At 40.8% G+C, this 17,130-nt stretch overlaps 1 protein-coding gene across 2 annotated transcripts; it reads left to right on the forward strand.

Annotated features, from left to right (window-relative positions):
• The first annotated feature begins 1,988 nt into the window (after positions 1-1,988).
• Positions 1,989-16,390, forward strand: cygb2 (cytoglobin 2). Of its 2 annotated transcripts, XM_054778812.1 has the most exons (4): positions 1,989-2,141; positions 2,299-2,596; positions 7,925-8,156; positions 11,109-16,390. In XM_054778812.1, the coding sequence occupies exons 2-4, from the start codon at positions 2,403-2,405 to the stop codon at positions 11,271-11,273; spliced, it is 591 nt and encodes a 196-aa protein (XP_054634787.1). In that variant the 5' UTR covers positions 1,989-2,141; positions 2,299-2,402; the 3' UTR covers positions 11,274-16,390. The 2 variants fall into 2 exon arrangements, with proteins under 2 accessions (XP_054634787.1, XP_054634786.1); XM_054778811.1 differs by having other exon boundaries at positions 1,990-2,596.
• The last annotated feature ends 740 nt before the right edge of the window (positions 16,391-17,130 follow it).

Genomic DNA, 17,130 nt, shown 5'->3' on the forward strand with positions numbered 1-17,130 from the left:
AGTGAGAGAAGGTGAGTGTTCCAGAGATGAATCTAATAATTACAACAGTCACATTGATTGCAAATGTTAATTTGAAACATATCTGTAAACCCTCCCGTTTTCACTGGGAAACTATCGTATTTTGTCCTTCATTCCAGGCGCCTTTTCGTTTAATAGTTTACCGTATTTTAACTTTAATGGGGGGGGGGGGAACGTTCTACTGGAGCATCACAGCTTCTGCAACGCTCAGCAACATCGGCGTAATTCATCCTGTAGTCAGTAAAGTCGTGCCTTCGAAATAAAAGCACGCCAAAAGTGATGTAATTTCAAACGGTCAACATCATACAATTAACAAAAAAAATCTACTGACTGCGTATATTGAGTTATATTGAGTAAAGTATAACCGCAATAATGTTACATTGTACTGCATTGCGTTGTTTTGGTAGTGAATGTTGTGTGGTCACAACGCGTTCCTAATTTCCGGAGGACTTTGAAGGCACCGTACACATGAACAAGTGAGTGGCGAATGATTGGTAAAGTAACTGGCGCGGCGAAATGAAATCTACCATAGAAGCTCGCGTCTCCTATTTTGTCGCCGAGATTGTAATTAATCAATATAGCCACACGATGGCGTAACGGATCTATAATGTATAGCGTAATAATGGCACTCTCTATAGCAGCAATTATAACGCAATTTATTAATATTTTCTAACATTGCCTCCTAAGAATGTCATGTAGTTTTTTTTTTAACCGCAAACCATGTTTTAATGTGTGTCTTTAAGTGGCAGTTAATAATTATACAAGCAGGGGTGCCAGGAATTGTGGGCCCCATGCTGAAAAGGTCACATAAGTCCTCCCTTGTTAATAGCTGTCTCAGGCAACGCCTGTAACATAAAGTTAAAAGATTTTCTTCTTTTTCTTGTACCCTGCCTGTCGCCCGAAGTCAGCTGGGATAGGCTCCAGCATGCTCCTGCGACCCTAATGAGGAGGAGCGGCATAGAAAATGGATGGATGGATGGATTCTCGTAAATTTACAACTTTATTCTTGAAATCTCAGATTATATTAATACTCCGTTGTAACAGGCAATTGCCTGAGACAGCTATGAAAAGGGGGGATTTATGTGACCTTTGGCCTTGGGCATGTGGAGGGGGGGTAAGAAAGTCAGAAGTGAGCACTAGACATGCTAATCTGTGCTCAACTCCTCTGTTTTGCTGCCACGTTATAAATAAAAGCTTGCCTGAAGCAAGAGGCAAGCTTCCTTCCTTCCTGAAGAGCTATGCTCTATTTTCCCTCTGACACAAAATATTATGACTTTATTCTCGTGAATTTACAACTTAATTCTCGTAATTTTACAACTTTTTTTTCTCGTAAATTTACGACTTTATTCTCGTGAATTCACAACTTTTTTTTCTTATCAATTTAGCATTTTATTCTTGTAATATTATGACTTTTTTCTAGTAAATGTATGACTTTCTATTAAATATACGACTTTACTCTGGTAATTTTACGACTCTATTCTCGTGAATTTACGACTTTTTTTTCTTATAAATTTAGGATTTTATTCTTGTAATATGACTTTTTTCTAGTAAATGTATGACTTTTTCTCCTAAATATACAACTTTATTCTGGTAAACTTACGACTTTATTCTCGTGAATTTACCACGTTTTTTTCTCCTAAATTGACAACTTTATTCTCAAAATCTCAGATTATTATTACTTTTTCAATGTGGCAAAGTGCTCCATTATAAAATGTTAAGTCGCTTGGAATTTTTGGATGACATTGTTTTCCAGACTGGGGCACTGCATAAAGAACAGTGCTGGACACTGACACTGATAATACAGTCTTTTTGTTTGTTTGTTTGTTTTGTTTGTTTTTACGAATTCAACGTTAGCATTCTTCATACTTCAGTTATTATCCAAGGTTTAAACAAATATTTTCAATGTAAAGGGATCAAAGTCTCTCCTCCCTCTATGTCTCTCTCTCTCTCCTTGTGCCCCTCTCTCTTTTATTCTCCCCACACTGCACTCATTCCATCAGGTTCTCACACACACACAGACACGCACACACACAAACACACACAGCCTGTGTGAAAGGATGAGCGAGCCAGGGAACAAGTATGACAGGGAGCAGCATCAGCACCACTGACAAGAAGAGGATAAAGTAAGGAAAGTCAAGAGTAAGAAGTTTTTTTAGGTGGAGGAAGGAAAACCAAAGGAGATATTTTTCCTCTTCTGGTGGCTCATCCTGCCTGCCACCTTTCTCCCCTCCTCCTGCTCTTCCTTTCCACTCCTCTTCTCATCCCCGTAACATCTCCCAGCTCCCGCCGTGGGGTCTCAGCTCTCCGTCTCCCTCCCCCCTTCCCTCGCTCCCTACCTCCCCCGGGCCTTGCTCGGAGCCTCCAGGCTTCTGCGTCGGAGGAGGATGTCTCGCAGGGAGTCTCCGCCGCTGCCTCGGAGCCAGGAGCAGCTGCTCGGAGTGAGGGTGCGGGAGGTGGACTGCAACGATCGTCCGGAGCGCACCGAGCCGCTGTCCGACGTAGAGAGGGAGATTATCCAGGACACTTGGGGGCATGTCTACAAGAACTGTGAGGACGTGGGGGTGTCAGTGCTCATAAGGTGAGTCAAGATTTCCCATTCATTGATTTATCTGTGGCAGGGCGCCACAAATAAAAATTGACCGCCACAGATACTTGATACTCTGTCCAGTAGATGGCACTGTAACGTTACAGGGTCTGCACTTCATGCACTTCAGCTGCAGCCAACAAGTTGCAAACGACAGACAGTCAAACAGTCTTAATCACGGTAAAATTAAAATAAAACACCGAAAGTTAAACAGCACGTAAGAGGTAAGTTAACACAACAATGAACCACCATTCCATGTGGGTAGCAACAACTAAGTGCTAAAACAAACACGGAACTTTTAACTGTTGTTTGCAAAGTGCCCGCAAGGTCTACAATACGTTACGCTACAACATAGTGAAATATAGGAATGGGCGATATAAATGATAAGCATCCATCCGGGGGTATGCTGGAGCCTATCCTAGCTGCCATCGGGCGAGACGTGGGGTACACCTTGGACTGGTCGTCAGCCAATCGCAGGGCACCATTCACACTCACGTTCATACCTATGGACTATTTAGAGTCTTAAAGTCCACACAGAGATGCCCAATGGAGATTCCCAGGTCTGCCCAATCTCCTGACTGTGTGGCCAACATGCTAACCACTCGGCCACCCTGCGGCCCATTCAATGATTAGCAGTAGAAACAATATTCATTTGGCTTACGATAGAGAAGTCTATCGCCCTATCGCATTTTGATGAGGAAATCCAGCCGTGTCCTGTAAGATTGAGAGCAACAAGCTGAGCAGCTAAAACTGCTAAAAGTCCTTTCACGGTGCAAAGCCGCTCCTAGTTACTAATCCTCGCCCGCATTGGTGGCAAATAAACTGCATTTCTTTAAGTACTGTTATCACTGGAGGACTTGGAATTGCTCAGCACCCAAGCGAAGAGTAGGAGGAGACAGCGAAACCATGCTAACCGTTAAGCTAGCTTGAATGTAAAGTGAGACGAAAAAGTGCTTAGTAAACTTTAACACAAGCGTAGCTGGAACCGCATTACAGCAGAGAGGAAGCAGCCACGAACAGGAAATCAGCAAGTAGATTAATAAGAGTCTTGAGAGAGAATAATACAACAGCTACACAGAGCAACTACAACACTGGGAGTGCACACGTCCAAAAACAGGAAATGACTCAATACGTTACCGCATGCGTCAGCCGCCAACAGAGGAGCCTTTGTAACCTGTAACCTGTTTTGAAATGCCTCTCTTGTCATTTACATGCCAAAGAATAATCTTGATATACAAGTCGTTATAAGTCGCATTATGGAGTTTAGGCCAAAGCAGCCACCCCATGGCAATTATGCAAATTAGACGATGACATCATCTATCCCTTTCGGAACCCACCACCACAATTGAACAGCAGACCTGTGGGGAACCCCGTGAGTCTTATCAACAGTTACTCTGTCAACAGTGGAGGGTTTATATGACAACAGTCAAGTTTCTTCTAACACTGTATGAGTAAAAAATAGCCTAAAACGGAAAGTCAAAGTTTACAAAAGAAGTGCTCATCCAATACGACTCTCCCAATGCTAACCTGAGTGTATTTATGTCTTATTTGTGTCTTAAATGGCTTATGTTCTGTCTTTTATGTCTACTATATTGGGTAACACGAGTATAGAGGTCACTATTTGGGTGTTATTTCATGTCTAGAGGGCTCTAATAATGTTAAAATATGTATTTAGAAGGTCGTAAACAGCTTTTCTTCGCTCTAACTAAGAGAATATTTGGTTTATAAATAAGGAATCCTACTTCGTGGAAATTCACTTATCACCACCGGGTATGGGACCAATTAACTGCAATGAATAAGGGATTACTGTACAATATTTTCAAATGAGTGAAAACCCCCCCTGGTAGATTGTGATATTTCTTAGGTGCTCCACAGTTGTTTGACGACTCTGCTTCATTGATCAGCACTATCTTAAAATGAGCATCAAAACTCCTCCTCTGTTTTTTGCGAACTTGTCCAGTCTTTGTGACACTTTTGTTTCTGTGTCAAGGTTGCATCTCTCCACGTCATTGGTGTGTGTGAGTCACAGGAAGAAAAGCTCTGACTCGCTTGGCGCCACCAGTTGCATGTACTGTAGACCCCGAATATAAGACGTCATAAGACGTTTCAGACTTTTTTTTCTCTTTTTTTTCCGAAAAAAAAATAGCCTGTTCTAGTATGTGGATCGTCAAAAAGCGGAACATTGCACTGTGCTTTTCTTCACTCACTGCGTGGAATATGCCACACTTACAGAACCCTGAAAGGATTGTTAAAATGGACGCCAATCCGTAACCAAAGAGACTAATATGAGTGGGACGAACTGATTTGGGGGTGACAGAATCCCCTGAGGAGGAGCAATTAAAAGGACAGGGAGCATCTTTTTGTGCGTGGGTGTGTCTGGCCTTATCTGAGGGTAACAGAAATACGCTTTGGCACTCACAATTCTCCCCGTGTGCTCCGCTTTCATTCTTTTTTTTGGTCTTTTCACCACATTGTGTCACGCCTTGAAGAAAACAGAATTAAACGTCAAGTCATTCTTCTCCATCGCTTGCGAGGAACGCTAAAATCCATCAAGCCAAAGCTGTCGGGCTGATTACGCACATAATGAATTCATTTAGCCTATGTTTGATGGAGCGCTTGTGTTGTCAAGCTGCTTGCATGCAGGCTCGTTGCAATTTAAGCATTTTATTTGGCATCTAGATCTACCGCACAGGTGTCCAAAGTGCAGTGCTGGTGCCATTCTTTGGTCTGCGGCTTGTTTCATTTTTAGGGCTGCCTGCATATTGTCAACATCAAATCAAACACAACCCACATCAGCCATTATTACCCCTCACTGCATCACTCTAATACACCCAATGATGGACAAAGAGTGTAATTATCAACAGTTGGCTGACACTTCCTTCATTATCCAACAATCTGAGGCTGTGCGAGGGGGTGACAGCCTTGCACGGTTGACATGTTATTATTGTGGAGAGGTTCAGAGATCAGTGTGCGCATAAGGATCTTTCATGGCCATGTCGCTCCATCTGCATGGAACGCACAGAAAGTGGCTGTGGGTGATGTCAACAATGTGTGCAAATGCAATTACACCAAAGATCACCTCCAGCTAAAGTAGTCATATGGTAGACTCAAGTTGTGTAAGATTGTAAAAATGGAGTCCTCTACATTTTCCTGCTTTCTTACAGGCTATTTAAAAAGCGACTCTAAGGTCTTTTTTATGAAAAACACGGTCACGGTGGTCTCAATAATTATAAAACCCTCCCAACCTGATCCGAGTATGATTAACGAGCCTCACTAATGGTGCTTATTAGACATTTAATGGATTTATTGGAATGCAGCGACAGGTGCAAGAATGTGTTCAGAGCTCTCACACTGGGGGACAAAATGTTCCTCGTTATGCTTTATGACAGAAATTAAACAGAGTTAAATAATCAATTAAGAAATAAGAAACAAGTAGAATATCAACTGTTTACCTTCTTTCACGAGGATGCGTGGCATATAGTTGTCCTTTGCCACGTCGGGGTTCAAATCTCACGCTGTTTCGTGGTTGACTGCAGCCTGTTATCACTAAAAAAAATAAATAAATGCATTTTTAAGCAAACATTACATTTTTTTGGCCTAAATTAAGCATTTTCAAGCATAAAAATTGCTAAATTAAGCAAAATACAAATATAAGGCATGCAAAAGATGCCTTCAAAGACGTGAATGATATGTAGTACACTAGGTCCCCAATTTACGAACACCCGACTAGCGAACATTCGCAGATACGAACACAAGCCGACTGGTCTATATTTTATTTTATTTTAATTTTATTTTGCCTGTCGGTAATGTTACTGTAATGTTCTGTGAGACACACAACCACCAGACTTTCATCGCCGGAACAACAGGCTTTTATTACCGGTGTGAATGATCTCACATGAGTCATAATAATCCCCAATAAAAACACGGGCTCCTGTTGCGGCTGTAACCCACACAAATTCAACTCTGAACCCCCAACGTCACTTCCACTTCGCCTCACTCAGCTCCCTTAGGTGAAAAATGTACAGTAACACACATAAGCATGAGTTTTATTTATTTCTTAAATTGCTAATTACTCTTATTATGTCTACTGTACTGGGTAATGTGAGCGTAAAGGTGACTATAGGGGTGTTAGTTCATGTCTAATTGGCTCTAATTAAGTTAAAAAAAACATATTTAGAAGGTGGCAAACATGCTTTCTATGTTTTAACTATGAAAATGTTTCATTTATAAATACGGAATCCTACTTGGCGGAAATTCACTGATGGGTTTGGAACCAATTAACCGTGTTAGACGAGGGATTACTGCACATTGATGGCATGCATGTCATTTATTCCCTGAGTATGTGCTAATGTAAAGACATAAACTGGTGTATGTGTAGCTCGGCCAATGACTGTATGAACGGTGACTGAAAAGCCAGCCAATGACGGTGTTTTTGTTCTGAGTGAAAGCGCAGCTGAGATCTAGGCTGAGTCGGGAGTTTTCTGTCTTCAGCTGTGGTATCAAAGGCGTAACAGAGGCAGGACAGCGTAAAAGGCAATAGCACCAAGCACAAAAATCAAACATGTGAGCCTCGCTTCTCCTTCTTTCTTGTCCTGTCTGAAAACGCCTTTTTTCATACTGGATGCATCTTGTTATCTGATAGCAGCATTCTGTGTGGCTGTATGAAAGTGCACACATGTATTCCATGTTTCACTGGGTTCTGTGTCAAATCCACAAATAGACAAACAAATGTCTGCTATGGCACTGATGCGTCAATTTTGCAAAATCTTAGAGAGACTATTGGCCTCTGGTGTGAAGCATAGCACTAAACCTTCATGACAGTGTATTATTGCTGTCATACAGGAAAACAGTGTGTGTGCATGGTGACAGCTGGTAGAGCCAAGTTAGAAATGCTACAGGCAAACCAAGGCTTTCTTGGCCTGGCATGACAAAGACTCTGCATTCTAGCAAGGATGCCCACAGCCAAACTGGAACTGGGAATGAATTGTATCCACAAATTTTGGTCAGCGTGAGCTCTGATAACATTTAAATGAGGTCAGAGTATGTGAGTGCTTAGCCAATAGTGATTTTACTGCTCTTTTAAATATGCATACTTTCTGACACAAGTATGAGGCCCCTTTGCATGGCGTTTTAAACCGGAAGTTGTATCAAAAAACAAAAAAGGCACAAAACAATTACCTTGGAATTTACCTTGGAGTATAATCTTCCTCTATGTCCGTTGAGATATTCTGTGAACCAAAACAGGATAAGCGTGACAGAAAATGGATTGGTGGGTGACTAGAAGGAATGAAACAAATAACATTGTTGCGTATTCGTCCCCAGGTTCTTTGTGAACTTCCCCTCTGCCAAACAGTACTTCAGCCAGTTCCAAGACATGGAGGACCCTGAGGAGATGGAGCGTAGCTGCCAGCTTCGACACCACGCCCGCAGGGTGATGAACGCCATCAATACTGTGGTGGAGAACCTCAATGACCCGGAGAAAATGTCATCAGTGCTGGCCCTGGTGGGAAAGGCTCATGCTATTAAACACAAGGTGGAACCAATGTACTTTAAGGTGACAGTAAGCCCCATTATTTTTGGATAAATATGTAAAATATGTGACAGTATATTGTGGTCTACTAATACAATTTCTACTACGTTACACTCTTCCGGGGGCCGCACGGTGGCTGAGTGGTTAGCATAGCGAGGAGATCGGGAAGACCTGGGTTCGAGTCTCCGCTTGGGCATTTCTGTGTGGAGTTTGCATGTTCTCCCCGTGCGTGCGTGGGATTTCTGTGGGTACTCCGGTTTCCTCCCACATTCCAAAAACATGCATGTTAGCTTAATTGGCGACTCTAAATTGTCCATAGGTATGAATGTGAGTGTGAATGGTTGTTTGTCTATATGTGCCCTGCTAGAAGATGGATGGGGTCACACTCTTCTGCATTGCTTGCCTCCACCCACAGAGACAAATAGACTATATGACTGAAAAGGGCTCACTCCGTTCATGCCGTTGTTCTATGGAACAAACGCGCCAAGGTGCTGAACCCAATGCACAGTGAATCCTCTTTCAAGGAAAACAGACACGCATGAACACTGAGGACAGCAAAATTATCACGTTTATTTGCATTTACTGTTCGATTAAATTAATTCATTTATTATCGTCCCAAGCCTAGTGCCCACTGAACGAGAAATGTTTTTATGTTTTAATCTCGTGAGATCTTGTGACAGCCCTTGCCCCGAATAAACTAGTTGATTGCCCAAATAAAGCATCCGCACATTGGTGACTCGGTCTCTGTGAAAATGGATAGTGGTTCTTTTAGAGTCGGACACTGTAGACAGATTCCAGCCAGGGAATCCTTTAATTATCTTTATTGTGTGTGTGTGTGTGTTGTATGTTAGTAAAACACACACAGAATGATGAAAAACTCACTTTCTGTCTCCTTTCTTCCTCCTTTCAAGTGTTAACGCTAAGGAGGCATTCAGGCACATTGCGTATTTCTGAGTTTTAGAGGAATCTTTGTTTTTTTGTCAACTTTAGGACTGCTGCAAAAAAGCTGCCAGGGCCAGAACTTTGATAAAGAAGCTGAGAAACAATTGAATTCAAGAAAAAACTCGTAGCAAAGTATAAAGGTAGCATCTGTTCTAATCGGATTGTAATGTAAAGGTTCCTTAGTTAACACAGGTTGCAGGGGAAACAGTTTAACGGAGACACAACATTAATTTATAGACGCTCTGGATTTGTTGACATTCTGTCTCTGTCTGTTATAATAAACCTACCAGAGCAGCAACAATGAATCGGGGTAAATCGATGATCAATCGATTATCCAATTAATCAACCACTATTTTGATGTTTGGTTCATCATTTTTTCACACAAAATGTAAAAATCCTCTGATTTCAGCTTCTCAAATGTAATTTTAAAAAAATGTATTTCCTTAGTCGTCCATGAAAGCATAACTATTATCTTTGTGTTTCAGGCAAAACAAGCTAATCACACACATCAGCTTTGACTTTAGAAAACAGTGATCGACATTTTTGCCTCTTCTATGTTGCGGACCAAACCACTAACTGTTTGTGTTTGGTTCATATTGATTTGGTCTGTCTAGGGACTAACCGATTACTCGATTAATCAAAACAACAAGCTTTAGATTCATCGACTAAGAAAATAATCATGAGTTGAAGCCCACATTTCATAAGATTTGTAGATAAAAAGTGAATTAACAGCTCCCTAGTATTCATCACGCATCCCTATTGGAGCACAGTTTACTTCGTGCCCAATGGCGGCGCATTGAACACACCAATTAAAAACGTGGTTTTTGCCATCATTGAATGATTGTCGACGTTTGACTTGGAATACAAAATGATGGAAGTTACAACATAAAAGAATCACCACCTGTTGTCATCACCACATCAGACAAACCGCCATCCAAAATGTTCCACATCTAATGCTTCATTTCCCCCATACGGTTGCATAATTATCACTCAAAGAATGGAATACGCTTTCCTCTTCATGTGATGGGAGACGCTTCCCCTCTTCATGTCTTTTTAAAATCATCTTCTCAATGCAGCTGCACAGACGTCACATTAGCACTATTGAAGGCATTGGCTTCCGCTATAATGATTGAATAACTTTATGAATGAATCATTACATGTATTTTGTACATCTACACTCTGCACGTCGAACATATTTTATGCAAATATACCAATAACAAATAGCTGTATATACTAGTATGAGCGAGCATGGATCATGTCCAGGGATCGATTACCACTACTGCAAGTAAACCAATTCATACTGTTCATTAAATAGGATTGTTAAGTCAGGTGCTGTTTTTTTTCATGCACACCAAAACCACTTTGTAAAATGGCTGTTATATACAGTAGGTGGGGATCCATTCAACTGTTAAGTGTAATGTTTCAAATGAGCATTAAAGGACTGTCGTTTGACAAGAGAGATAATTTAATACTAAGCCCTGCAATTATCTTTAAGATTCATGCAAATCTAAAATCGGGCCATTGAGAATCATAAACAGGCAGGAAAATGGCTATAAAAATGACTTGCAGGATCACTTATCACACATCAAGAGCACGCAACTGTAATTTAAATGTGCATTTATTCTCTATCACCACAAAATAAGATAGACTCCCTGTTCTCCACAGAGGTTGTTTACTCCAGCGGATTCATTTCTGTGCGGCTGATTTACATTTTCCACTGTATATTTCACGTCTCTTTATGCAACGTATGGCCCACTTTTTTCACTCCGCAGTGTTTTGTACTCCCGTGTGTCACTCTCATTCGCTTTTGTGTCGCCTATCCACCCTGCCCTTTCATGTTTCACCGTCTACACTTTCAATTCTCACCTGTCTCGCCCACCTTTCTGCAACAGTGAATTGCAGCTCTGCTCCCATCTTACCTAACGCTCTCAATCGCTTCATATATTATCTCCATAGCCTTGTTTTACTCACTTTTCCAATCTCCCAGTTGCTCACATCCGGCTGTGTTTTCATCGTATCTGTTCTCAATTGCAGATATTGAGTGGGGTGATGCTGGAGGTATTGTCCGAAGACTTTCCAGAATTCTTCACCGCAGAAGTGCAGATGGTGTGGACCAAACTCATGGGTGCAGTGTACTGGCACGTGACCGGGGCCTACACAGATGTGGGCTGGCTCCAAGTGTCCAGCTCGGCTGTGTGAAGGGTCAGTTTAGGAGTTTTTTTCAGTGGACTTTACTACACAAGAGAATGGCATGTCTATCACATTGTTTGAGCTGGAAAAATCTTTTTCTAAATTACATTTAAATTTGTATTATTTAAAGTTATTTAAGGTTTTTTCATTTTTGTAATGAACCAGACAGGTTCTGCACAACAGTTTTTTTTTTATTTTCCTGACATGACGCTTTCTAACAATGTGGCTTGGCGACCTCTGCAAACACTTAATGACATTTTAGCTCAAGTAAGTGATAGTTGGGGGTGTGTGATTTTAGTCCCTCGTGGTTAATACTAATTATCTAGTCAACTGTTGTTGCCAAAAAACAGCTGCCAAGCTCTTAAAGAATGGGACGACTTAAAAGGAGGTGTGTGTGTGGGGGGGGGGGTCCCTTCTCTGTTTCTGAGCTGTCAATTCTAGCATATAATTAAAAGATCAAGTTTGTCCAAAGCCTGGTTCAGGGGCCATTAGTGGCCAGCAGGCAAGATTTCCATAATAATGTCGCGGATTACCACTTTTAAAAGTTAATTTCTGTGGAAACCTGCTAAAAGACATTCATGTATATATAAATATATATATGAATGCATATGCATATGAATATGTGATATCCTGAAAGTGATATTAAAACAGACAAGGAATGATTTTAAGCAAACCTTAAGCTTAAGGAGCACACTTTAGGACCATGGAGCTGCTGACTGTTAATACATTTGTACTTTTTGTGTCCTATAATCCTCCCATTGAAGGGGCCCTGCTCTCCTTTGCTCTCTCTCTCGATGCACTGTGCTCTAGTGTCTTGTTTAAACTTTCTACAAGTGTACATACGTATAGTCCTCTGCCTTTGCCGCTCTCTTTAGACAAACACTTTTACAACAACAGTGAGAAAGTGAGATGGAAAATGTCAGCAGGTGGGCACGATCAGCAAGCACACATGAACATGTTCACGCAAGGTCAACCTTCCCGATGCTAATATTTACTAGACTGTCACTTAGTTTAGCTCGTCAGAGAGACATGCCGTATTAAAGGCTCCATTAAGAGCTTTGAAAACCCGCTCGGGAGGTCCGGGAAACAAACAGCCCGTTCTCGCAAGAAAAAAAAAACAAAATGTAATGTAATGGCATTTTTGTGTTAGTGCATACTGGTAGTGACTAGTCCAGTTTGACCATAGCACCAAACCATGACCATAGTTTGTATACAGTATATATATATATATATATATATATATATACAAGTATATACAAGTATATACTGCATACTCAACATAAATATAAAACCAACCTTTTTGTTTTTGCTCCTATTTTTCTTAAACTGAACTCAAATCCGTCACACTGTTTCTATGTACACAAAAGACCTATCTCTCTCAAATATATACAAATCTGTCTAAGTCTGTGTTAGAGAGTAAGGGTGTCCTGAGCCGATATTGACATCGGTCCGATATCAGCCAAAAAAAACAATATCGGATGGGCCTGCATCTAAAATCTCTGATATCGGTACGCCGATACAAGCAGTTCATTCCAGACGCCGTGCCAGCACCTCTTCTATGCAGCATGTAGAGCCCACATGATCCCAACAACAGCATGTGATAGTGTAGGATTACTGTCAGCCGTGTGGTTGTGTTTTTCATTAAAATCCGAAAAAGCTGAGTGCGACACTTGTCATGTACAAGTTTCCCGTGGTGGCACAGAACTGGGGAAGTTTAACACGACCAATCTCATTGTGCATTTGAGGAAGGATTTTCGCATCATCATGGCTTCCTGAAACATCCACCACTGTTTGAAACATTTGCAAAGATTGAGAAACTTCCACGTGACAGCAACACGTCATTGGCTTTAAGAAACAGGAGCCAACGATGACATGTTCATGTGCACATCGGGCCTCGCTACATTATGCCTATTGTCGATAGGACTATAAACCAGATGCACCAAGAAGTCATTGGGTCAGTTTTTCTCATACCTACTGTTGCTGACTATTATTCTCTGTTTGAGTAATATCACTCGATCATGCCTTTTCTAACATTCCATAGTACTAAACACGTAATAAAAGTATGTATGATCTGTGCTGATATCGGATCGATATTCATGGCTGCAATATCGGAGTCGAAAAGGAAGTGAAAAATGCGTATCGGACGCTCCTACTAGTGAGCATTCATAATCCATAGTTCATCCACCTCACAGGTGTGGTAAATCAAGGTGCTGAATAGATAGTGTGATTACTGCACAGGTGTGCCTTAGTTTAGCTTCACTGTATTGGGGGGTCCAAAAGTCAGTCTGTATCTCGTGTTTCCATCATTTGCTTCAAATACTGCAGAAGCTAGATAGGTGTTTGTAAAATGCCCATTAGCAGTAGCTAGTCTTCCTGGGGTCCACAGACTTCAAAAGACATAAAGCATACACATGCACACTTGCAAACCAATAAGGGGGGGAGACACATACATATACTGTAGTACAATGACAGGACATTCAAAGATAATACAACAGCTCTACAATAATCACAAGTTACAACTATGAATTAATCTATAGGATTGACAATAGCGCTTCATACAGTTACAGTTACACATATGAATACACATACAGTATATAAAGTGGTGTGAAAAAGTGTTTGTCCCCTTCCTGATTTCTTATCTTTTTGCACATTTGGCACGCTTAAATGTTTCAGCTCATCAAACAAATTTTAATATTAGTCAATGACAACACAACTGAACACAAAATGCAGTTTTTAAATGAAACTTTTTATTATTAAGTGGAAAATAATCCAAACCTACATGGCCTTGTGTGAAAAAGTGATTGCCCCCTAAACCTAATAACTGGCTGGGCCACCCTTAGCAGCAACAACTACAATCAAGTGTTTGCAATAACTTGCAATGAGTCTCATACAGCGCTGTGGAAGAATTTTGGCCCACTCATCTTTGCAGAATTGTTGTAATTCAGCCACATTGGAGGCTTTTCCAGCATGAAGCGCATTTTTAAGGTCATGCCACAGCATCTCAATAGGATTCAGGACAGGACTTTGACTAGGCCACTCCCAAGTCGTCATTTTGTTTTTCTTCAGCAATTCAGAGGTGGACTTGCTGGTGTGTTTTGGATCATTGTCCTGCTGCAGAACCCAAGTGGGTTTCAGCCTGAAGTCACGAACAGATGGCCGGACATTCTCCTTGCGGATTGTTTTACAAAAAAATTCTTGGTTCCATTTATCACAGCAGGCCTTTCGGGTCCTGAAGCAGAAAAACAGCCCCAGATCATCACACTACCACCACCGTATTTTACTGTTGGTATGATGTTCTTTTTCTGAAATGCAGCGTTACTTTTACGCTAGATGTAATGGTACACACACCTTCCAAAATGTTCAACTTTTGTCTCGTCATACAACAGAGTATGGCAAAATTGAGATGAGCCTTGATGTTCCTTTTGTTTAGGAGTGGTTTTCGTCTTGGAACTCTGCCATGCAGGCCGTTTTTGCCCAGCGTCCTCCTTATGGTGGAGTCATGAACACTAACCTTAGCTGAGGCAAGTGGCAAAGGGGCAATCACTTTTTCACACAGGGCCATGTAGGTTTGGATTTTTTTTCCCCTTAATAATGAAAAGTTTCATGTAAAACCTGCATTTTGTGTTCAGTTGTGTTGTCATTTAGTAATATTTAATTTTGTTTGATGATCTGAAACATTTAAGTGTGACAAACATGCACAAAAAAAAAAAAGAAATCAGGAAGGGGGCAAACACTTTTTCGCACTACTGTATACTGTACACATACCCAGCTCAACACTAACAAGAGAAATACAGATTATTATTGAAAATAGAGTAAAAATAATGTCCGGTTAGTATGCTGGCCATGCAGGGACTGGGATGTTTTCATCTTCCACAAATTGTTCATAGATCCTTGCAACATGGGGCTGTGCATTATCATGCTGCAACATGAGGTGACGGTCGTGGATGATAATTCAGTACAGTTAAAAACTGTGCATTTTGGAGTGGCCTTTTATTGTGGCCAATCAAAGGCACACAATAATCATGCTGTCTAATCAGCATCTTGATATGCTGCACCTGTGAGGTGGATGAATTATTTGTTAATTATGAATGCTCACTTCCACAGATTGAGACAGATTTGTGAACAATATTGGAGAGAGATACGCCTTTTGTGTACATGGAAAAACATCTATGAGTTCAGCTCGTGAAAAATGCGTGCAAAAACTAAAGTTGCATTTATATTTGTCTTGAGTAGCTGTACTTTAATAATGGTGTGAGGCAAAATTAAGGATGTTTTTTGTATGTGTACAATTTCCTGCTAAATTCTCATGAGATTATGTTTCAGAATTACAGGTGTTATATGTCTTATTTTTTTGCCCATCTAGCATTATACCAAGGATATTCAAAACAGGAGTTACCATTAGATGACTTTAGGAGATGCGCAAGAAAGAAAAGAAATATATAGTTTTCAAACCTGCGAAGCAAATTTAAATAATGTTTAAGTTCCTGAAGTTAGAGAGTAAACAGCAAAATCAGTTTTTCAGAGAGTAGGAGAAGCCCCAACTGTATTATGCTCTCGGTCAGGAGTCTCACTGTGGCACTTTGAAGACCTGTGTTACAAACAGTAAAACCATGATTCTTTCTATCCTTGAGAACTTCAATGTACATATGGTCATTGTCTGTCATCGTTCTGCAATGCGGTGCCCTTTATAGTCACCATCTCTCCATTAAATTCCCAAGCATCCACAGCAAATCTGTTTAGGATGGATATTTGATCCAATCTTGAGCTTGCATCTGCTCCAGTAATGTCCTGTTTCTCCCAGTCGACCCCTGTTGACATCAGCGTCTGTTAGTCACGAGGAGGCAATGAGTCTCCTCTCCTCATCCTCTGATCATTCATCTACTTAACGTAACTTACCATTGCCTCTGACAACAGTTGTTCATCATGAGTAGAGAATCCAATCACTTAGAATGCATTCAATTTAGTTTGTGGGCATGAATGAATTGGAGGATTAGTAGAAATAACTGCCTTGATCTTCCTACATTTGTTGATCATTGATACTGACTTACTTGGCTTGAGAGTACAAGAAAAAAGTCATGCTTCTCGAGAACAAAGTCTAGAACACATTAGTCAAAATTCAAAAGTCAGGTCAAGTCAGTTTTATTTCTACAGCGGCAATTCACATCGGAAGTTACCTCATCGCACTTTACACTAGGAGCAGGTAAATAATACACATGCTAGTCATACAAAATCAACGGAATTCAACATGAGCAAACACTTTGTCGACAGAAGAAAGGAAAAACTCCCACTAAGGAAGAAATCTTGAACATACCCAAGCTATCTGCCATATATTCATCGAGTCAGTCAATCGCAAGGCAATTCTGTTTGAGGTATTGAGTGCGAACGTACCCCACACCCAAGTTCCATCTTGGGAGGCAGGACATGACCCTGCCTTTGATCGCTTCTACAAGTATGTTTAGTGAACAGCGTGTGGTGTAAAAGACAGAGAAACCCACACTATGAATGTGTCTTGCGAACCTGCAGCTTTTACATCAGGTGAATATGCAGCATGTCCTTATCATTCTATTAACACACACACACACACGTACACATCCCGATCACTTTCCACACTCAACACGCACGCTTGTGATCGTGCATTAAATTAGCTGAGTTGGACATGTCCTTGCATGCCAAGTATGCCACAGCAGCACTTAATCCAATATATATATTTATTTATAAAAGCTGAAAATGACACACGCTTGTTCTCTTCTAGCCTACAAGGGTGTCACAGCATACAGTATGTGCAAATGTGTGTTTTGTTGTGAAACGTTTGTGTCAGTTCAAAGTAAGGACTTTATATTTTTCTATAAATATGTCCTATGATAAT

The sequence above is a fragment of the Dunckerocampus dactyliophorus genome, chromosome 6 (assembly GCF_027744805.1).
Source record: "Dunckerocampus dactyliophorus isolate RoL2022-P2 chromosome 6, RoL_Ddac_1.1, whole genome shotgun sequence".
Classification (NCBI taxonomy): domain Eukaryota; kingdom Metazoa; phylum Chordata; class Actinopteri; order Syngnathiformes; family Syngnathidae; genus Dunckerocampus; species Dunckerocampus dactyliophorus.